Here is a 24,473-nt window from a genome sequence, read left to right as displayed (position 1 = left end):
CCCTGATGAGGAGTGAAGACTACACTTTTCTGTGGGTGTAAGGACAAGCGTTTATGGAGTGTTGCTGGGGATAACGCTGGTTTAGCAATTAGTAGTTATAGTCTCTTCCAACGGCATGACGTCACTCGCTAGCACTGAGTAGTTCTCTGGGTCTCCAGTCCTAGGCAGCTGATAAAGCTGGAAGCAGGCGAGGTGGTCCTCCCAGGGAGGAGCACACCAGTTAGCTTTCCTGGGCCAAAAGATCAGCCCTGAAAACATACATACAAGGAATATCACATGAACTCATGGGCTATACACTTAGGAACTTTTATGTTATGTATATACAAATACATATTATATAATAACAATTCAGTGAAAAAAGAAGCTATGGATTTGAAGGAGAGCAGAAGCGTACAGGGAGGGTTTGGAGGGAAGAAAGGGAATGGACAAATGTGATGAGATTGTGGTCTCAAATATAAACAAAAGACGGACAGAGCAGAAAGCAAGGAATATACAAATCAGCTTTAATTCCTATTTTATATACTCGCCAACTTTCCTTATAGATTTAAATCGTTATGGAGTTCTATTTTAAGGGTTCTTTGAGATTTACAGGAATCCTTAAGTGAATCATTTCTACAAAAAAGGGAAGTGAAGACACTTTTTAGCAGGCTTTTTAAGACAATAAATGTTCACTGTACAAAAAAAAAAAAAGGAAAATAAAGGTAGCAAAGAGAAAAAAGTAGGACTACTTGTTCTAGTTTCCTTTCTGCTGCTTTAAAAAAACAAAATGAACAAAAAAAAAAAAAAATTTGTGGAAGAATGGTTTATGTGGCTTACTTACTTCCAGGCCCCAGTCCATCTGTGAGGGAAGTCAGGGCACGAACTCTAGGAAGCCATGGAGGAACAGTAGTGTGCGTTCCACTTTCTCACACTGCCAAGGCCACCTGCTCTAAGACCCCGCCCTCCCGGAGTGGGCTAGTGCTCTACAGCTCCTGTCCAGTTACCAATCAAGACAATCCCCACAGACAGGCCCACTGGCCAACATGCTCGGGACAGTTCCTTAACCAAGCTTCTCCTTGATGACTCTAGGTAAGTTGACAATTAGAACTAACCAGGACATGACCTAAAAAAGCTAGACGATGGTCTAATGGGTTCTCTTGTAGATTGTGCTGCAGTCAGTGGGACCCTTGATACATATTCCTTAGTTATACTGTTTTCACTCACCATTAGGAACCTCTCTCCTACACTATCGTCTTTCTCATGTGAAAATGTGTCACAGGATTGTTGAAAGGACGAAATGACCGTAACATATGCAACAGAGATACTCGAGTATCTGTGCTAGGACTACAGTTTTAGTGAGCATCTAAGTCTGAGAACACATTTAACTTTTCTCCTTAAAATAAGACTGGCTACACATTCATTTCTGAAACTGCAAAACTGTCCTCCAGGGGAAAAAAAAATAAGAATTTATTCTACTTTAGCAACATATTTCTAGAAAGCCTCTGTCAGAAAGTGACAATTTGAGGAACATAAACTGTTTATTTTATTTCACTTTATCTTTATTCTGTTTCTATACTAAACTAAATACTGTTTCACACACTGACTGGTTAACCTCCTTGTATAAACTGCCTTCAGAAAGTATTTAATTGTTCTAATATTCAGCCTTAAGTACATAAATTTAAAAATATATTACATAGTAACATTCTACAAAAGCATGTTTCCTTCAAAAATCACATAGAACCACTCTCGGTTCATCAACTCTTTTTTTTTTTTTCTTTTCTTTTCTTTTTTTCGGAGCTGGGGACTGAACCCAGGGCCTTGCACTCGCTAGGCAAGCGCTCTACCGCTGAGCTAAATCCCCAACCCCGGTTCATCAACTCTTAAGTTTACGATCTTCCACTAACACATGAAAACAAATTAAACATACCAATGCCAGAGGCAAAGGGTAAATAAAGTCCAAGCAAAAGTATTGCAAAGACTTTTCTCTATTTTCAGAAATTTTTGTCAATTTTCATGGTAGAAAGGCATCCCGCTTTATCAAATCTACTTTTGTTATTAATCAGTGAAATTTGTGCCAATTTATTTTGAAAATTAAGTTTAAATCTATAGAAAAATAAAGAGGAATGCAGCAATATATACAATTTTATGGATTTTGGAACAAGTATAGGAAATTTAGGCAGTATATATAATATTAATGACAAAAAAAGATATCAAGACCATTATTAAAAGCCTTCACTGTATTCAACAACCTAATAGTAACTGATGTCACATGAAACAAATTCAACCAAGGATAATGGCTCCTGGCTAGCTAGATAGAAAGAAACCATGGAGTTACAGAATAATTACAATATGATATTTTGTTTAAAATCACTTTGAGTTAAGAAGATGTCTTGAACTAACTGTGTCAAGCTTCAAAGGTGCATGTCCAGGGACAGCGCACAAACCAGAGTCAAGACAATTTAAACATTTTACTGTGTACACCTCTAAGTCCATCTGCTAAAACAACTTCATGATAAACACAAAAATACTCCAATGTTTCTAAAATACCTTTATACAAAAATCCCAATATCAATAAATATAAAACTATGTGCTGAAAAAAAAAAAATCAAGAGTTGGTACAGACACAAAAAGATGGTCATCAAGAGACGGTAAAGGCATTTGCCACCACACCTAATGACCAGCTACACACTCCACAGCCACAAGGTAGGAGAGAATGACTTCAGGAAGTTGATGACCTCACCCTGCAACACAGTATGTGCCCATACATGAGGGCATGCTTGAGGGCGTGCGGCCGTGCACACATGAATGAATGAATGAAAAACAAATTTTAAAGAAAAGTGTGCCAAGTACTGCCATGAATGACCTTGAACAATTTTTCAAGTAAAATAAAACTGTGAGATACAAACAGTGAGCTAGCTTTCTTCTAAGAAAACATGACTATGTGTACCTATGCTTATTTTTAACCGAAACCTAGTAAACACGGTTCTTTATTTAGTGGAAGGCTGTAAGATTTTCCTTTCCCTCACACATGCAGGTTGGGGTTTGGAATTGTGTAGATATTTTACAATTATAAAAACAAAACTCAAAACGGGAGTGAGGAAGCACCCCTAAAACCTGACAGCAACACCAGCAGAGAAGCTGCTTAGCAACCAAAGGACACGAGGGGTGCAGTGGCTCTCCTGCTGCCTGGCCTTGGCAGTTTGCCCATGCCCCAGTGCATGTGCATGTGCCCCAGTGCCCCAGGGAGGAACTAACTGGACTCAGGGATGAAGCCAGGAGGAGAGAGGGCAGAGGCATTAAGGGAGGTGCAGGGAGGTGGGGGGTGGGGGGGATAGGTATAGTCAAAACGCATTGTCTAAATGTATGGATTTTTAAAGGATAAATTTAATGGGCTGAAGTGATGGCTCAGCAGGTAAGAGTTCTTACAGAGGCCCTGAGTTAGACCCCTAGAAAGCACATCACCCATGACTTCATTCCAGAGGGCCTGACACCCAACCTCCTCAGGTGAAGGCATGCACACAGTACACATACATGTATGCACGCAAAACTCTCATGTACAGAAAATAAAACAAATCTTAAAAATTTAAAATATTATTTTGAAAACACTGACAACGTGGTGTGGTAGCACACACATCCCAGAACTCAGCAGGCAGAAGCAGGTGGATCTCTGTGAGTTCAAGGCCAGCAAGGTCTATATAGTGAGTTCAGGCCAGCTAGAGCCTACACAGTCAGACCGTGTCCAAAATAAAAAACATTGACAGCAAGATTTAAAGAAAAAAAGCCTACCCACATGTGATGGCTGTTCTTGTTGGCCGCTTGACTAAATCTGGAACTAACTAAAACTCAAGTGGCTGGGTATACTTGTGAGGATTTTTTTTTCCCCTCAATTAAATCATTTGAAGTGGGAAGATCCACTTTTAACCTGAATCTTCTAAGGTGGGAAAATCCACCTTAATCTGGCCTACACCTGCTGGCAGACATATAAAGTACACAGAAAAAGCGAGGTGACTTTCTTTGCCTGCCTGCGCTCTCCCTGGTTCGCAAGAACATTCCTTCACTGGCATTAGAGCCTACTTCAGGATTCCAGTGTATACTGAAGACCAGCCTCATGGACTGAACAACTAGATTCTTAACAGCCATTGTTAGACTAGACTAGCTGGACCACACCCTGTAATTCACTCTAATAAAGCCCATATATGTGTATGTGTGTGCATATGTATGTATATGTATGCATGTATGTGTGTATATATATATGTACACATTCATTCTGTAAGTTGTTTCTCTAGATTTCCCTGACTAATAACACTATATATTTATCAAATATGCAGCTTAATCCACGAGATCTTTTCAAGTGATTTTAAAACAGTAATCCCCCTATACATTCTTAGCAATTATTAATTACAAATGAGTCTTATATTACTATTATTTTTCATAACCTTGAAATAATAGTAATTAGATTATATATGTACAAATATAGTCATTTACTACTTAAGATTTCCTCATAAGAGAACAGAACGCTAAGTTTAAAACTTAAAGTCTGAAAGGGAATTTTTATAATCCAAACTTGTCATCCTGAAATAGTTCGTGAAACATGAAGTCATGATGTATTTCTGACTTAAAAAGTACGAGTCAGACATGGTGGCATACACTCAAGATGCTGAGGCAGGAGAATTTCAAGTTCCCGACCAACTGGGATTATACAGTGAAACCCTGACCTTAAATAAACAGATCTCGATGGAGCTGGAGATGGCTCAGCAGTTAAGACCGCTGGCTGCTCTTCCACAGAGCCAGGGTTTAATTCCCAGCTCCCACACAGTGGCTCACAACCATCCATAACTCCGGTTACAGGGAACCCACCTCTCTCTTCTGGCCTCCACCAGGCACGCATTTATTGCTCAAGCATATAGACAGGCAAAACACCATATACATAAAAGAAGGCTTGTTTTGTTTTTTAAGTAAGGGCTAGATAGAGCTGGTTACAGAGCAGATAGGAGGTCCTCCGTTCAATGCTAGCACTACAGAAAAACAAACACTTGAATTAGCCCTGCATTTTTATAAAAGCAGAAGCAAGAGAAGAAAAAATATTGGATACATTCACCTTAATCAAAACTTAACTTCTCTGAATCAAAGGGCACTATCAAGGGATTGAAAAGGAAAAGCACAAAAAGTGAATTTTTAAATGTACCTACAATAAAGGTAAAATACCTTCATAATAAAAATGAAGGTAAACTATTCCAAAGTTCCTATATAATTCAATAACAAATTTAAACAGTACACTTTTAAAGGCAAAAGATTTTCATACACACTTCTCCAAAGGAGAAAAGCCACAGCCAGGAACAAATGGAAGTGTTCTGTCGTTTCATACAGAATAGACAGCCACAATCAAAGAGCAGAGAAGACAGAGCTGGAGAGACAGCTCAGCAATGAAGTGTTTGCTGCTGTTGCAATAAACCAGTTTTGTTCTCAACGCCCACTCGAGTGGCTGAAATCCACCAATCCTCTTTTCTGACCTCCACAGGCACCCATACTTGCAGGCACACATCACACAAACAAAAGAAAATAAATCCTTTATAATAGAAAATAAGTACTAGAAGGTGCAGAAAAATTGGAACCCAAAAATTGGAAAAATTGGTGGTAATGCCAAATGGTACAACCCCTATGAAAAACATATTGACTCTTCCGCAGAATATTAAATACTGAAAAGCCACATAGCCAAGCAATATCACTGGGGATATAGCCTAAAGAAATACGTGTTGCTCAAACAAAATCTTCTACACAGAGCTTCAAAGAAACTCTATACAGAATGTTCAGAACAGACCCAAAAAAAGTTAGAAATAACTGAATAAATAACATGAGGGAAATGGAAACACTCTCGCGCACATACACACACACACAAACACGTGCACACACACACATACACACACGCATGCACATACACGCACACGGCACACAATATCCAGCCATTAAAATAAAACATTGCACAAATAAAAATGAACCCTAAAAATATACTGAATGAAATAGGTCAAACACAAAAGGCCCCATAATCACAGTGTACAATTACCTTTATATAAAACGTCAAGAAGAAGGAAATTCACAGAATTTGCAGGTTCATGCCAGAATCTATGGTGAGGAGAACAACCACTCACCATATGGTGAGTGGCACAACCACTCAATGAACCTTCTGCCCCTGCCCTGCCCCTGCCCCCTGCCCCTGCCCCTGCCCCTGCCCTGCCCCTGCCCCTGCCCCTGCCCCTGCCCCTGCCCCTGCCTGAGTACAGGGATTAAAGGCACGCAGCACTAAGGCAGGCCAAATGAAGAACCATCGTGGGCCAGCAGGAAAAGGTGCTTGCCTCTAAGCCAGACAACCTGAACTCAATCCCAGGGAACCACAAGCTGGAAAAAGAGAACCAATCCCCTCAAATGGTCATCTGACCTCCACAAGGTCACCACAGCACCACTCCAGTCTTTTGAAGGATGTTCCTTTAATATTTAAGAGGCACGAACCATGGTGCTGCCACTGTGTTTGTTCGCTGTCTTAAACGTATATAACAAATTTTAGAAAGGCAGTTGGCTCATAAAAATATTCTAGTCTACTGTTTGATATAAGTGGGGATATCCAGCATCTATTTACAAGTACCAAGTTAACAAAGTCTGAAGAAAATAATTCTATGCGAAGCTGAATTCAGCACCAGAAAGAGCCAAGTGGGGAGAGGGGAGACAAAGGTGGAAACAGAAAGGAGCCCATGATTCCTTCTTCCGACTGCTCTCTCTACTTATATCTGCTGGCTGACTCTTTAAAAATGTCCTGGCAAGGACAAAGTAGCTTACTCAAAGGCCTCCTATAAAAACCTCTCAGCCACAAGTAGTCAACGCTGGCTGATGTTCCTAGAGCTCTGGATGACGTCAGCTACCTCAGAGACGACAGCCTTCAGCATGGAGAAAAGGCTTCTGGGCAGCACTGCTGCAAACCGGGACTAAAACTGAGTGGGGAAATAAAACATTCCGCTTAATGCCTAACTAACAACCTCAGTAGTTCTCAATGAGCCAATAGCTATCCATACTGCTGAAGGGCATCTCAGAGTGATGGCTACTACTAATACATTACATAGCCCAGGAGAGGGAACGGATTTTATACTCCATTGTATCTGATGTTGCTATCATGTTACACACAAACTACAAAGAGTTTTCAAAAACAATACAGTCTAAAAGAATGTTTATACAAATATCTGATCTACACAAAATACAAAGGCATCTGACTACAACTGATACTTAAAACACTAGATCCCTAAGAAGTGCACCTTCCTTAAAGTCCTCTAGAACATCTCAGAGGTGGGTTCCACCACTTGCAGAAGGAAATGTGGTCACTTTTTTCTCAAGTAAATAACAGAGGTCTACGGCATCTCTTCTGAGTGGAGCCCAGAATGACCTTACACAGGCAAACATTGATTCTAAAGAACTAATATAGATACCTAAAGAGTATATCAAGCCTTATTCAAAAGAGCAGCGTAATTTATCATATGCCCTGCAAACTTCCCATGGTAACGCGGTTCATCTGCACCTCTTACTAAATGAAGGAGTGCTCTTCCTTACACTGCTGCTGAGCTGCTGCTGTCTTAAGGGGCAAACCCAAGAACCATCAGTTAGCAGCAATCAAGCTGTGGTATACACAGGAAGGTGGGAAAGTGAACTCCAGGGCCACAGCCACTGTGACTCGCTGCCGGCTCTGCCTCGTTTCCAGTTTCCCAACCCCTGCTTCGCTGTGAGGTGACAGGTTCAGTGTGTGGTTGTGGATCTTGCTAAATGTCAGGTCCCCTAAGCCTCAGTTTCCTCTTTTATAAATCATGTGTCTTCTAGGACTGTGGTAAAGATAAATTAACTTACTTAGTGTTGTACAGCCATGCGATAAATACTCCGAACCTGGAGAGGCTAGATCAACACCACACCTGGACTTTTCTCTACCAGCTCTAAGAATCTGAATATATCAATTAAAACAGCAAATAAAGCATTTCTGAATACATCGATTAAAGTTACCTTGCTTCCTCATCTAGTAAATACTGACAATAATGTCTCAAGTGTTTGACAGACTTTGTTAAACAGTAGGCACTCCACAAGTGAAGTCTGGATTATACTGCTAAGATTGGCCGTCACCTAGATCCAGGGACACTCACTGCCATTACCACCCAACCGTTTTAGTTTCTATCCCACCCACACTCTTTTGTCCACATCAGCAGCTGCAACTCTTCTCCTAAACTTTAGGACATGCACGGGCTTTCTAAAATATGTGACAAGCATATACCAACAAAACGCTGTGGCTTCATTACACATAACACACAACTACATTTTCAAACATTCTCTCACTTCTAAACTAATCCTGAAAGGGAACCAGGTGTGCATTTGCCCTGAGACCATCTCAAATGCAGCGCAGTCCCTGACGGTTCTACTGGAGACCACTCTTCTAAGGACTGAGGAAGCTGACCTACTCAATCCCATTTATTTTTGTAATAAGTTCTTATCATCCTCGATGTAGAGAAAAAAATTAAAAACTAGGACATCATCTTCCAAGGTGCATGGCCACTCCTTGTTTTTTGAAAACTCAGGAATTCTTAGAGATTATTTTAAAGTTCTCAAAACTGTCTGGGTAAAGTGGCCCCTAATGCATAACTGAACACATGTCATCTAGTTCTTTACCCCTTGGTTCAAGAAAAGCTTATTTCCTACTCACTGAGGAAACAAATCTCTCCCATGTTCCAGAACTGTACCTGAGGGGCAGCTACCTCACTATGCACACAAATACTCAGAAATATACCGTGCTGGTTAGTCAAAACTACTTTGCATACTCAAATATAAACAGTCACTGCTTACACATATTTTGAAACCACATTGTTTAGCAGAAATTATTAATGATATTCTCCACTCTATCTCTGGGAAACTCAAGTGACAGACCAATATACACTAGTTTATCAAAAGCCTTAAAGACCCATGGCTACATGACACCCTCAAAAGACTACAGGTGTGTGTCAAAGATGGAAGAACTATTCGTATTAGAGTTTCATCTGTTTACTTATTCTCTATTCTTTCAGAGAATCAACTTCTTGGTAAAAGGAAACTTATGTCAGGATTCCCTGTTCTGAATCTCTCTTCCATCCCTACCCACTCCAAATGAAGTCCTTGAAGGCTTGAAGCCTCTGTGGCACTGCACATGCTCAATGTTTCAAAGTATGCTCCATGCTCGCTTTGTACAGCCTAGCAGCTCTGTTCTAGTCGTTGGACCATTTCATTCACTCAGCCGTCATCCCAAGAGTTCAAAGACCATAAACACTAAGCTCACAGTATAACTGCTCTCTGTCTAGCTTCCCCTCTTTCCCTTTCTCCTTTAAGTAACAAAGAAGTGAAGAGGTAGCTTAGTATTTATGAGCCCTTGTGGCTCTTTCCAAAAGACCTGAGTTCGGTTTCTAAATATACCAGTGCCATGTATCATCACACCATGACACAGCACATGCCTTCAACTCAGTATGTATAAATGACACATACAGAAAGCTGCTCTGTGCACTTCAGGAAACCAAGGTAAATAAGATGCTTTTCTGTCATGCTGTAGCTTATTATCTTCTAGAAAGAAACAAGACAAGCAGACTAGAATGTAAGGAAGCATGTATAAAAGGAGTGTCAAAGGAATCACACACAAGTGAACCTCTCAACCATGGGTAAGAAATGGATGACTAAGTGGTTAAGGACAAGGATATCTGGGACTAAACACTGAGAAAGTCTTTATAACATCAAGGCAGAGAACACATAACAAAGACCGTCCAGACCAGTACAATTTCATTGAGATTAGGGCAATCATAGCAAGGATACATCTAACAAGCAAAGCAATAAACATTAGCATATTACCAGGCAAGGTGGTGTACTTGGCAGGCAGAGGCAGGAAGATCTCTGTGAGTTCAAGGCCAGCTTGGTCTACAGAGTAAATTCCAGGACAGCCAGGGCTACACAGAGAAACCCTGTCCAAAAAAAAAAAAAGGAGGAGGAGAAAGGGAAGGGGGAGGGGAGAAAAACCATATTGGCAGTTACGTTAATACAGAAGGAAATATTACCCTAGCAGTCAACACCCTTTGAAGAACATAAAATTCTCTTAACCTCTGCCAATATAAAATTTCAAAAGAAGTGGAAAATACAACTGAGAATGAGAAAAGCATGAATCAATGAAGTGTTCTTAACCCATATACATTTTTCCTACTACTTGAAAATAACTAAAATACATAAATAGCAAGTTGAACTAATTCTTGAATAAAATTCTAACCTGCACTGTCAGTACCATGGTCACTGTGGCTATTCAGAATCCGAAATTAAGTGGGAAAAACTAGGCAATGAAGATTTAATATGAAAAAATAGTATGAAACAATAATTTTCATAATATATGTTGAAATAGTTTAATATACAGGGTTAAAATATGTAAATACATAAATTTCATTTCACCTATCACTTTTACTTTATGTGACCAAAAATGTTAAGATGTAGGCCTACCTGTCTTGCACGTGGGGTTTATGTGTCTCTCAATGACTTTGACCTTGCAGCTTTCATTCATAGGCAGTCATCTGGATTAGCTGAACCGCAGCCTGTAAGTCACTTTTAAAAAATCACTTTTCTATATAGAGAGAAAGATGCATTCTCTAAGTTCTGTCCCTCTAGAGAACTCTGCCAATACAGATTTTGGAAACAGAAGTGGTTCTCGAGCAACCTAAGTGTAAGAAAGGGTCTTTTAAGTATCTGAAACAGTCTTCCCAACTTGCCAACATTAACAGTTACTGAAGCCTTTGGGGAGTAAGTACTGAAAGCCCATGGCGTGAGCTATTTTACGAACATAAGGAGACAAATGCATCTGGTCACCCTGACTCACAAATTATGAAAGGCTATGGCTTTGGCAATTCTTCATGTAAAATGCTTGACAACTGGTGGAACATAAGGAAAACGACGCTGCTGGTAGGCTGTTCCTAGCACATCTGGATAAACTGACCAAGGAAAATACAAGCAACTTGTAGCATCTCAGCAACGTCTATGAACTCAGGTGATAAAAATGATGGGCTCCACACGCCCATAAAGTCTAGAGCTTTCTACGTGCACCGCGGAAGAGAATCTTCTCTCCTGCACAACAAGTTGAGCTCAAGTTGTGGAAAATCAAACTGAGTAAGGTTGGCCGAATTATAGCAAAAATGTGTTTGAACCAAACCAAAATTGTTTGAAGGGTTGGCTGAAGCATTTGTCAAAAGAGGGCCTACTGAAAAGGAGCTGGAGATGGCTGATACCCCTTTGCTTCGTGTCAATTAGGGGGTGTCGGTGGCTAATAAGGGCATTAATTGGCAAAGAGTAGGATCCTGAAACTTGGGATGGAGATTGAGGGAAGACCCTACTGGAGCCAGGAACTCTGAACCTCGGATTCTCAAGAGTGTCTCACCTGAGAAAGTAGTCTCTCTGCCCTCAGCAGATGTGCGCCCAGTCGCACTGCCTGAAATCCTGTCTTCTTCACCTCTAAGTAAATTAATCCTCCACTGTCTGCTAAACCAGAAGTGACTTTCTCTGAAGGTGATGCCAGGCAAGACCACAATACCGATGTCCCTCAGGGTCTACCAATAGTTGCCTCTACACCTATATTCAAAGTTAATAAAGCAGGCTCCTAGAGGGGAGGCAGAAAGTGTAGTCCATGAGGAAAGGTACTACACTACTAACTACCTTAATGAGTTTTCTAATTCATTCAGCCAAAAGTCTGGGGAATCTGTGTGGAATGGATTTTAAGTGGGATAATGATGGTAAGAACATTAAAACTGGATCATGCTAAGTTTATTGATAGGGGCCCACTGAGTGGAGATTCTAGGTTTAATACAGAAGCTTACACAATTTAAAAAGGTGACTGAAGTTTGCTTGAATTGGCTTAAGTATTTGTCAAAAGGGAGCCTACTGAAAAGGAGCTGAGATGCCTGGTATCCCTTTGCTTAGCTGATGAAGGGATTGTTAAGGCTAAGAAAGGGGGCAATGCTAGAGTGAGTATGCTGTGTAAAACCTAATCCTCCACAATAGGAAGATCCATAAGACATGCCTTTTACTAATCCTATGTACTGGCTGGTTTTGTGTGTCAACTGACACAAGCTGGAGTTATCACAGAGAAAGGAGCCTCCCTTAAGGAAATGCCTCCATGAGATCCAGCTTTAAGACATTTTCTCAATTAGTGATTAAGGGTGGGAGGGCCCATTGTGGGTGGTGCCGTCCCTGGGCTGGTGGTCTTGGGTTCTATAAGAGAGCAAGCTGAGCAAGCCAGGGGAAGCAAGTCAGTAAACAACATCCCTCCATGGCCTCTGCATCAGCTCCTGCTTTCTGACCTGCTTGAGTTCCAGTCCTGACTTCCTTTGGTGATGAACAGCAATGTGGAAGTGTAAGCTGAATGAACCCTTTCCTCCCCAACTTGCTTCTTGGTCATGATGTCTGTGCAGGAATAGGAACCCTAAGCCATCCTATAAGATGCAAAACGGTGAAAAGGGCAGCAGCACATTTGAAGAGCTTTGCTGCTGTCCCTTCCCTTGTGCCAGCTGGAGATGCTCCTGCTCAGTTGGACAAAACGAAATGCAGTGGTTTAACTAGGCTCCAAAGAAGCAGGGGCCAGTGGCAGAACTAAATCACCAAGGGCCAAGTGATCAAAGCTATTGCAGTGGGTAGGATAGACAAAGCAATGTCAAATGGCCTGACCTGCAAAAGTCAGTACAGGCAAAGTGAATTTAATGGGGGAATAACTCATTTGGACCTTTAGTACTGGTTAATCAATCATACTGTTTCCAGGCATGAAATAGATAAAGATGACTACTGAATTACTGTTTGATCTGTCTTCTCAAACAAATTAAAGAATGGCTACGTTGTATCTTACGATGAGAATCTTGGCCCATGAACCTATTTCCAGACTTGAGCCAGTGTGTAGAACCAGAACCCCTTGAATGAAGAAGAGATGGCCAGGCTCTCCTGAGGAAAGACCTTGATAAAATACTGTGGTAGTTTGAGAAAAAATGGCCCCCTAGTGGCTCATGTATCTGAATGCTTAGTCATCCGGTAGTGGCATTACTTGAGAAGGATTAGGAGATGTGACCTCATTGGTGTAGATATGGCCTTCTCAGTGGAAGTGTGTCACTGATAGTGGGATTAGAGATTTCAAAAACCCAGGCTGGGCCAGGCCCAATAGCTCTCTTCTTCCTCCTGCCTGTGGATCCAGATGTAGCACTCTTAGCTCCTGTCTTCTCTAGCATCGAGTCTGCCTACATGCTCCCTTACTCCACTCCAGGATGGTAACCGACTAAACCTCTGAAACTATAAGCTAAGCCCAACTAAGTGCCCTCTCTTCTATGAGCTATGTGTCTCTTCATAGCAATAGAACACTGACTAAAATAAATATCTACAAGTTTTACTGTTAGCCTTTCCCCACTCCTTCCCCAGAGAGATATATACCTCTTTACAAGAGTAACTGTACCTTTTTTTTGGGGGGGTGGGGGTGGTAATCAGACTTTCCAGGATCTACTAGATACTGCTTCTGAATTGGAATGATTCCAGGAGACCCCAAGAAACACTGCAGCCCTCCAGTTAAAGCAGGGACTTAGGGATGTCAGGTCATTAATATTTTTGGCTGAAATCCAACTTATATTAGGTCCAGTGGGTCTCTGAACTCATCCTATAGTTATTTCCCTAGTCCTAGAACGTATAATTGATATACATACACTTAGAAGTTGGCAGAATTCTCAGTCATCAACTGATCATAAAATCTTAAAAAAAATCCAATCACTGTGTCTCATGTAGAAGAGGTAAAGATATTTGCCAAAACCCTGTCCTATTTCCCTTTGGAACAAATACAGAAAAATCACTGACAGAAGTATAGTGGCACACACCCAACCCCTACTCAGGAAGCTGACCAGGAAAATAGCAAATTTAAGGCCATCCCATGCTACATAGTGAAATTCTGCCTCAAAAATAAATAAAGGCATTAAATAAATACACACAAACTAAGAACATTTCCAGATATATTTACCAAATCATAACTTTGAGCACTAGTGGATGATGTCACAAGATAATATGAGATAATAACCCTGCAGCGATATACAAACACATGATCCAAGTAACAGAAGAATGAAGTCAGCCGCTCAAAAGGTCCTGGAGACCCAGCAGCTCCGGTACCAGCAGTCACATTAGGGCTCTATGAACAAGGATGCTGCGGGGAGAGAAAAGGAGTTGCAGCAGGTAGAAATCCAAAAGGTAGAGCCTGAAAAAACCGGTACTCTGTAGAGGAAAATCAAGCCTGTATCACCACGAACAATACAAGAAAAAGAAATGGTAACAATAAAGATATTTAAAAACAAAATAACGAAAAGATATTGGCTGTGCATTTAGAAACGGCTTCACAGTTCTTTAAAATGATCAGCAAGTTACCATATGATCCAGCAGTTCTATTTCTAGGTACATATTCAGAAGACTTAAAATATATCCACATCAAAACTTGCTCATGAATGTCCAAAGCAGTTATTAGTCGTGCAGCCAAAGCCCAGAAAACCCACCTGCTAATGGACTGATGCACATGACACTTCCATTGAATGCAATTATTACCCAGAGATAAAAAGGAAGGAGGCCTTTTTAATCGTGCATTCTTTAGCATGAAAGACTGTAAGCTGTGTCAAGGAAAAGACGCTGGTCCTAAAGGAAAGGCAGGGACAGATGTGGTAAACATCACGTCTGCAATTTCAGGCTACCAGACCCTGGGGAAGCAAGGGCATGAAGATCCTGTCATCCCACTCAAGAGGACAGAGAACGGTAGATCTCCAGATTGAGGCCAACCAACCTCGTCTACACAACAAGTTCCAGGTCAGCAAGGAAGAGACAGTGAGACCCTGGCTCAAAAACAAAAACAAAGAAATAAGGAGGGGTGGGGGGAGATCTTACTATAGATCCATTTATATGAAATCTAGACTAGATATATACAAATTAATGCTTGCCTATAGCTAGGCAATAGATGATAGAAAGAGACCAGTAATGAACCAAGGTGTGTGTGTGTGTGTGTGTGTGTGTGTGTGTGTGTGTGTGTGTGTAGAGGGGGCATTGAGAAAAACATTCTAAAATTGAGTCATGGTGATGGCTACACAATTCTATGAAAATACTAATAACCACTAAATGTTCAGTGGATAAACATTATGATATATGAATTATATTCCAATATAGCTCTTCTCAAAAGGAAGTGTGGGCGTTTTTACAACCTGTTTCGGCTCTGACTACTGTTCAATGTCTAGATAGTGGGAATGATTCAATAGTTTGACTAAAAATAGTAGTTTAATTATATCATAACAGGAGGTGGATGGACATGACAATGACATCTACTACGAGAAGGGAGAAACAATATCTAAGGTTAATTTCATTCTGCTTTAGATTCGCCTTGAATTTATTTCTCCTAGTGCTGGAGAATGAACCATGGCCTCACAATGTTAGACAAACACCCATGGCTCAGTGTTATCCCCAGCGCTCTCTCTGCGTATCCTGACAGAATGTCAGCTGCCCAAGCAGCCCTTGGACTTGTTTTCCTGCCTCAGTCTCTGAGCAGCTGGGATCACAGGGCTTGCTCTCGTGTTATTTTTAAAGATAAACTAAAATTATACTAATCAATGAAAGGACAAAGACTACTGGAGAGAACAGCAGTCAGTGTTAAGGCTGTACCTGAGAACTAAGGGCCAGGAAGGTAGATGACCAAGTAAGTGTATGTATTTGACTCAACTCAGTCTCTTCAGCGTGCCAAGAAGGAAACGGTGAATTCATTGAAAGACATTACCTGATTTTATAGAAGAGGGGAAGTAGAGAATGTCACGTGCAAAGAGAGGCTTTGTCTTTGTGAAGCTCCAACAAACTTCTCAGACATTCAAAATAAAGAGTTCTTTGGTACAATTGAGATACCCACCTTCTCAATTCTCACGACGTAGACCATGGCTTCATACAATTACTCTCTACACAGCTAGTCATAACATTTTAAAAAACAGAACAAAAAAATGAAAAGAAAAAAAAAAAAAAAACACTTAAATGAGGACCAGCAAAATAGATCAGTGGATAAAAAGTTGAAAAAGCAGACTAGAAAGTGTTAAATAATAACTCTTAAAAACAGCTTTGAGATACCTACAAACCAGGACACAAAGCTACGAATCTGTCAACCTGATGCCAGGTCTAACGGCAGCATAGCAAATGCTTCAGTTTTTTAATTGATTTTTTTGGTTTATTTTGTCAATCACTAACCAATTCTAAAAGGGTCAGATTCCAAAGAATCTACTGCATATTGATTAACTTCTATTCTTGGGAGAGACGGGGACCAGAAGGAAGGAGGCTCCAATTACAGGCACTAACGAATGCATAATACATACCTGAATAACTGGTTGAAAACACAATTTAAAAAGTACTTCCAGAAAAATAATTACTGTTTGAAGTTAGCATCAAATTCTGTAAAAAGGGATGAATATCTTTTCATGAACAACTGAAAGAGACATCAGACATGTATGGCACAAGCCTTTAATTTCAACACTAGGGAGGCAGAGACTGGCAGATCTGAGTTTGGGGACAGTCTGGTCTACAGAGTGAGTTCAGCCAGAGCCACACAGAAAAACCCTGGAGAGAGAGGGAAGGATGTGGGGGAGAGAGAGTGAGCGAGAGCTCTTATTAATGACTAATTTGGAGAAGCACTTCCTGATATTATACGGGATAAAAATATGTAGCAGAAGCAGATTTATTCACAGATTGCCAATGCTCTCCCAAAGCAACCAGTGCTAACTTAACATTACACAACAACAAAGGAAAGTCACACGTTATTTTCCCTTTTGTGCTGGCGTAAATCCTAATATTTTTTCAAGGAACTATACTGTATTTACTAATAGGCATACCTGAAACTAACTTCAAAACCACTATGGTGAAAAGTCACAGAGTCATTGCTAAATTATCCTTTAAAGGGCTTGGACATCCTTTAAGAGTTGTTGGACATGGTAGCCAGCTTGACTTCCCAACTCCTGATCTGGGATTGAACTGAGACCATCACTGAGAGCCTTTACCCGCTGAGCCACGCCAACCGCCCTCAGCTGTAAACTTAACTGTAAGGTCATCTCGAGAAAACTGTTTCTCCATCAATGGTCACTTTGTCTTCTGTGCACAGAAGTTTTGACCCACACACGTTTCCACATCATATTCAAAAGTTCCAAAGGCAATTTTTGTGATAATCAAAAAGCATTTAGATAACCAAAGTTAGGTACCAAGACTGCAACAACCACGCGGAGGTTCCTGCACCATGAAACTTTTTCTTCTGCAAATTACACATGGTTTTCCTTTTACCAGCACTGAAACACCCCGGAAAGATCAGACAGAGAACGATGCTAACCATTCCAACAACTTCACCGCCTCAGAGTGACTATGTGCTCGGTGGAGCAGTGCCTGGGGAATCAGGTTGGTCCTGTCTTGGGAGCAGGCTTTACTGCTGCCCCGCCCATGCACCTCTGCTCCCCACTCACACTGTAGGGCACTAATCTCACCCTGCCTGCCCTCATCCCTGTACCTCAAACCTTATTTTAAAATACTAAAAAAGACAGCTCAGTGCTAAAAAGCTGCTAAAAGCCCTGGCCACCAAACCAGACGATCCGAGTTCAAACCTCAGCACCCACATAATGGAAGGAGAGAGCCGATTCCTCCAACCTCCACATGCACATACACAGACATTAACAAATGTAAAAACTTTAATGCAAAGTACAGAAAAAAAGGAACTGTGGCACCAGGGTCAGCATATTTCTTAGCCTGCTCTATGCACAAAGCTCGCACAAAGTTTCCTGGGCCTGGAGACATGGCTCAGTGGTGAAGAGCACTGACTGTTCTTCCAGAGATCCTGAGTTCAATTCCAGCCTCTACATGGTGGCTCACAACCATCTATAATGGGATCTGATTCCCTCTTCTGGTGTGTGTGAGGACAAAGCACTCATAAATACTGAATAAATAAATAGTTTCTCATCACACAGTATACTGCTAAGTACTTGATAACTTGGCCTTTCCCAGACTTGTCTGCCCAAAACAACTGCGATTCAGGTGCAGAGTAAGATTCTGATGAAACTGGGCGCAAGAACCATCTGAAGGGGTGGTAATATGAGACGACACCTCATTTTCTAAATGCAGTTTCCAGTCAGCCATGATAAACTGCTCAATCTCTAGGTCCCTAAAGTTTTGGAATAGTGCTTGCCACTTGATACTTAGCATCCTCAAGGTGTATGCACCAGAGGTCCATGCGACAGCTGTGAGTCAGTCTAGCTAATAGGAGTGAAAAGCAAGGTCCTGGTTTTCAATCTCACTCACAAACAGGGTTGTTTTTATTCCATTAAATAGGAAAATCAAGAAATTAGCTAGTGAGATGGGTGTGGTGGGGCATACTTTAATCCTAGCATTTGGGAGGCAGAGGAAGGCAGATCTCTGTCTCTCCAAAGCTAGTTCCACGACAGCCAGGGCTACACAGGGAAACCCTGTCTCAAAAAAAAAAGGGGGGGGGGTGAGGAATAGTTCCTAATAACCTATTTCTTCCATATCACAACCTTCCTTGTAAATTAGGGCGCCTCCAAGTTGCTAACTAGTCTTTGATTATAGGACAGTATAATTTGATATTGCAGAATACTATGCAACTTATAAATTGGTCTATTTTCGGTGATGATTTTGTTGTTGTTGTTGTTGTTGTTGTTGTTGATGTCTTTCTATGCAGTCCTGGCTGACCTGGAACTAATTCACTTGCCATGTGACCAGCCTGCCTCCTCAGAACTGGGATTAAAGATGTGTGCCACAGCTGCTAATAAAAATGTTATGTGTTGAAACAACTTAAGTGATAGTATTTCCCTCTTTCCATACCTTATATACAAGCACTGTATCTGAGCAACCAGCCAAGTTGTCTTCCAATGGTTCGCCATAAGCCTTGGCCAAGCTGGCCTCAAACTTACAGAGATCCAAGTCCCTCTGCCTCCAGAGTGCTGATCAAAAGCTGTGTGCCACCACTGCCCAGCCTCACCATAAGCATCTGACAAAATGTTAACCAAAATCACCATGCACTCACTCTATTTTGAGTAAAAGGTGTTATTCAACAGTAGAATCTGTGTATATGTTAATATTCATTTAACCTTCATAAATCTGGATGTGAATAAAAATTGATTTCATTACAGCAAGGAAAAAGTGTTTGAGAGGCTAGAGAGATGGCTCAGTGGTTAACAGCACTGACTGCAATTCCCAGCAACCACATGGCAGTTCACAGTTGTCTGTAACTCCAAGATCCAGCACCCTCACACAGACAGAAATACAGGTAACACATTAATGCACACAAAATAAAAATAAATTAAAATAAAAAATATTTGAAATATACTTATTTAATAATGCCTCAACAGAAAAAAATGTTAACAATCAACTTTTAATTAAATTTTAAAGGTATTATTTTACAGGCAAATTTTACCTAAGAAGCATTATTTGTGAAAAATACATTTAAGAATGACCCAAAGATTAAGACTATATAAAATGACTAGTGGTGGAAGGCACTTTCACCCCAGCATTTGGGAGGCAGAAGCAAGTGGGTCTCTGTTAATTCAAGGCCAGGCAGGTCTGCATAGCAAGTGAGTACCAGAACAGCCAGGGCTACACAGAGAAAAACCCAGTCTCAAAACAAAACAAAATACGTGTTTAAGTATAACCTCTAGTTACTGTCCTCAAATACAACCTGGCATTTCTAGGTGAGGATTAGAAATTAACAGACTAGAAAGTTAAGCTCTGCCAGTAACCGACCGCCAGACACTTATTGTATGCCATTTTTAAAAACTGAACTCATCCGCCCTCTCATCTCAGCATTTTCTCAATTTCCCATTACAATGAACAATGTAACCCAGCGGTCAAGTCTTCCAGACCAATAACCTCAGACTTTATTTTTAACTCCTGACTCCACAAATATTCTCCTTCAGTCCAATCCAAAGCCCTGCCAGCTTTTCCCTCACGAGTCCTCAAATCTCTTCCTTTCATCCCATGTTCACATTTCACTGTGATCTCTAACATAGTCTACTATCTCCCAAAAGGCTTCTCCCTTCAGCTATCCAAATCCCCTCAGAACGTCGAGTTCAGCAATGCACAGTTAGTGCAGACAGATAGCTCCTAGATCCCCACCCGAACCTACAGGCCTCTTCTGCCCTTTATTAATTTACTTTCCTCTAAGCCTCCACTCCCACGTCCCCGTTCTCCCATGTAGACTGGGGTACTTGAGATATACCACCTCGCCTCCCATACAGAACAGACTGGCTGGGCCTGCCTTCTACCCAGTGCACTGCTTGTGTCTCCACCGGCTCGTGGGCTTAGCCAGCACCTGTTTTAAGAAGCACCTCTGTGGAAACCTCCCTGCTCCTTCCTCACCACCCTTTTCCTGTGTCCCTCTGAACAAATGATCCACTTGGCGTTTTATAATACTGCGGTTATCAGGCTTATCGCCTTCGCCCTTTTCTGAATGTGTATGACTTTACATCAGAGGCTCTGGGAACAAGGACTTAATGTCATACATGCCTTTTTGAACACCAGCACCCTAACAAATTCCTCTTTCATCTATGTGTCCTTAATATCAAGGTTATTTAAAAAAAAAATAGTAATAATTAGCATTAAACTCCATCTTTTTAATGTTGACTGATATGGTAAATATAAAATTAAAACACTTTAAACTATATTCCTCTGGGATTTCCTCCACCCTAAAGAAACTCTATCAATTCTAAGTTGTTTTCAAAGAAAATCCTGGAAACAAGAAGAGAAGTTCCCAATTTTGGTATTTTAGTCTGGCATTACAGATCTCTGAAATAAACCTCATAAATGAATGGTCTAAAATTGACTGGGTGTTTTTTTTTTTTTAAAAACTAGTCAAAGCACAAATACTGAAGTACCATGAAAGGCTCTTCAGTAGTTACCATGAAGTCTACTTCATCGTCACTGAAAATGACCCTAGCATTTTTTAAAATTCCTTTCAAATGACTCCATAAAGTGCTTAGAAAGCATGACCCTTCCCTGAAAGATGTGAAATCAGCTTCCCTCTTAACATGCCCTGCGTTCTAAATTGGCTAGTCACTCACTGAAGGAAAAAAAAAAGTTAACTTGCAAAAATCTCTCCCACTCAGCTATCACTCTGGATACAACTTTGGACTTCTCTGTTCCAGACAAGGTCCAAAAGCCTACAGAACTGAAATCCTGCGTGCAACTGGAGGATTCCTCACTTCCAGTTGCTTAATCAATTGCACATAACAGCACATGCATTTTAACTTTTTAAAAATCTTAGTTCTTCAGTTACATCAGCTCCTCTCAGCCACAAAATAGTTTTATCTATCTCCTCCCTCTTCTTTCTCAAGGAATAAGGAAAATAACATAGATATTTTGGCCAGAATCTGCAACTATGTTCTAATAAGCTGTCATGAAATACCACATAAACATCTCCACAAATAGATACATTTGAACACTGGATACTCGGTATACCAAACACTTCAAGAACACAGACTTTTTTTTTTTCAGCACAGATTCCCCAGCAAAAGACTGACAGATACTGATAGATACATTTTAAATCAACCTAAAAAGGTATCCACTTGTACTCTTTAAAAAAAAAAAATTAACAAGTAATAAATGCAATACCACTTCAAAATTAAACTTAAATGACAGTCAGTGACAACACTTAACTTAGTATTTGGCAATATGGCAATACAACCTCAATCAAAAGTTGAATCTCCAAGTTACCTTTTGATTACACAAATTATATGGTGGCAGATTGGTAATGTCAAAACAGGAAGGTTAAGAGATAACACATTAAACCACTTAAAAACAATGCACTCAGAGATGCATCTGCTGCGGGATATTTCTCAGCTTCCACCAGCCCGGAGAAGAGTGAGGGATGGATAGCTCGCCTCCAACGGGAATGTGGGTTACCAAGCAAGTTCCTCCCCAGATTCAAAAATACTTTGTGTAGTCACACGGGCAAAAAGGAAATATTAGGAGGCTGGGGCATTTAGTATCTCTATTTAGAATGCAGACCCGTGATAACCTGAGCTAACTAAAATAAACCCCCTCATTCCAGAAGACACGGACTCGGCAAATGTACATCATGGTTTATTAATCAAGCGTTGTCCTCTTTATTCAAAGGGATGGGCAAGCGAACGCTTCCACCGCTTAACCCGGAGGCACTGGGGCACTTGAAAAGACTGACTACCAGCAGCACGGAGAACGTAAGAAAATAAGTTTCGAATCCAATCAGCCAAATAAAACTAATATTCTCTCAATTCAAGGTTAATGAGGCTGGGGGAGGGGGTATGGGTATGGGAGGAGAAAAAGGAGCTGCCTCATCTTGAGTCAAGACAGGTTTTGCCCTTTTCCACTACCACTGGCTGACTGACTGTTCTATCAGGTCTGTTAGTTTAGATCCTGGTATTTCGAGGTTTCTTATCTTAATGGTGAGGTGGAGAAAGGGTGTAAAATAAAATCGATACTCACTGCTAACTTTCATGCTACCAAAAGCTGAAGGCTGCTGCACTGGCTTGCAGCTCTCCGCAAAGGAGGTGGTTCTCGGTCGCCCCGACATGATGGCTCTTCTCGATTCACCTTTTCCTTCCTTAATCCTTTTCTTCCTTTTGTTTTATGTTAGGGTACTAGGTTAATAATAAATGCAGCATTAAGTTCTCCCGCAGGAAAGAAAAAAGAAAGACTTCGTTCTCTTGGCCTTTCACTCCTTTTGTATAGCTATTTAAGAAGAAAAAAAAAGAGCTATGTATTTCTTCAAGACAGATCGGTACGGATATTTAACACATAGATGATTTGGAGCTGGGGGGAAAATATAATTCTTTCACCTCCCTTTCCTGGGAGAGGAGAAAAAGGGTGGAGTGGAATCCTTAAAAAATATATATATATCACGTGAACGAGGGCAAATACTTGATTGAAAATAAGTACTCTGAGTATTATATTTTCCTCGGGGATTTTTTTCCGAGTCAATGAAGAAGGGAAGCGGCGGAAGGATCACGAGCCTCACGCTTGAAGAGAAGGGGGATGGGAAGGAGGGAGGAGATGGCTCGGAGATGCGACGGCAAATGCTGCGGCTCCGGCAGCAGAGGGATCCGGCGGTCTGACGGCGGCGGCGGCCGGGTGAACCGGAGGGCAGCGCAGTCGCGAGTCAGTGGCGGGCGGTGGCGGCGGCGGCTCCTCTCCTCATTGCGCCAGGAGCAGCTGCAGGCGGTGGCTGGATCCAGCGGCCATGGCGGCAGCGGCGGCGGAGGCAGCTCCCTTCAGACCCCAGGCAGCGGCTCCCTGACTGCTCCCCATACGCCGGGGACATGGGAACCAGGCAACCGCTTCCGTCCCTCGGGGTCCCCTCCCCCGTCCGCGGCCCCGGCACGGCCGGCCTCCGCCCCTCGCCTCTGCTGAGCGGCTGCTCGGGAAGTGTCCGCGCTGTGCCCCGAGCCCGAAGCCCTGTCAGCGGCTGCAGGGCCGGCTCCTCCTCGCTGCCTTCCTTCCTTTGTCACTCGGCCCAGGCGGCGGCGGCGGCGGCGACACAAGCCCGCATTCGGCCGGGTCGGGGGCTGCTCTGTGCGAGGCGCGCCGTCTGCGCAGTCGCCTAGCCCTTCCCCACTCCCCCTCCCCCTTCCTACTCGTCCTCCGCCTCCTTCCTCCCCCACCCAGCCTTACACCGCCCAGCGCCCCGCCGCCCGCGTAACAGGCGTCTGGGAATCGCTCGCCCAGCCCGCGCCCGCCAGCTTCGGCTGTGGAGCCGAAACCTAAGCTGGAACCAATCAAAGACGTCGTTTGCTTGCAGCTCCGGCCGGAAAAAGCCGAGCGGCCTAAATAACCAATGAGGAGACGCCGCTGGGAGACCACGCCCCGGCAACGAGGAATGCCGAAGGTAGCCGAAAAGAGGGAAAGAGGGTTCGCCTTGTTCTGTGGCTGGCTGGAGAAGAGATTCGACAATAGCGACAGTGGCCAATCGGAGCTCTAGGCCCGCAGGGGAAAGCCTGAAGAGTTAAGGACAGCGAAACTCCCGAGTCGCGGGAGGAACTACTCGGCTGGGCGCCGCGCCCGTTTCCTCATTGGCTGGACAACTCCACCGGGCGTGTTCTTTTCTCAGTGATTGGTGAAGGGAAGGGGGCTTCCGAGGACATCTGGCCAGTCAGAGCCTCCCCTCCCTCTTTGAGGCGGGGAGAAGAAGAAAGCGGAGGGAGTGCATCTATAAAGTGCCATCTCATTGGTCTGCAGCGTCGGAGCTGTAGCGCGGGGGAGGGGAGCCGCAAGAGGGAGAAGGAGGGTGTAGGAGCCCGTGGCGGCGGCCAATGGGCGACCACTGCTGTGTAATCGCAAGACCTAGCTGCAGTGGGATTGGCCTCGGGTGGTCCCTAGAGCGGGCGGACGGGCTGAGTGGTCGGCCTGCGTCTGCTCTCCGACCCGACGCT

The 24,473-nt window shown here is 42.3% G+C and overlaps 1 protein-coding gene across 2 annotated transcripts in view; it reads right to left on the bottom strand.

Annotated features, from left to right (window-relative positions):
• Positions 1–22,757, bottom strand: part of Gsk3b (glycogen synthase kinase 3 beta) — a 149,107-nt gene extending 126,350 nt beyond the window's left edge. The window contains exon 1 of one of the 2 annotated variants that reach the window (XM_032900192.1): positions 22,531–22,757. In XM_032900192.1, the coding sequence (XP_032756083.1) occupies positions 22,531–22,618 (88 nt within the window). In that variant the 5' untranslated portion in view covers positions 22,619–22,757. The remainder of the gene's footprint in view (positions 1–22,530) is intronic. The other variant, XM_032900191.1, reaches the window with a different exon arrangement.
• Between the last annotated feature and the right edge of the window lie 1,716 nt (positions 22,758–24,473).

This window comes from Rattus rattus, chromosome 4 (genome assembly GCF_011064425.1).
Source record: "Rattus rattus isolate New Zealand chromosome 4, Rrattus_CSIRO_v1, whole genome shotgun sequence".
Classification (NCBI taxonomy): Eukaryota; Metazoa; Chordata; class Mammalia; order Rodentia; family Muridae; genus Rattus; species Rattus rattus.
The sequence above is the reverse complement of the archived record's forward strand: the minus strand, read 5'-3'. Positions and strand labels throughout refer to the sequence as shown.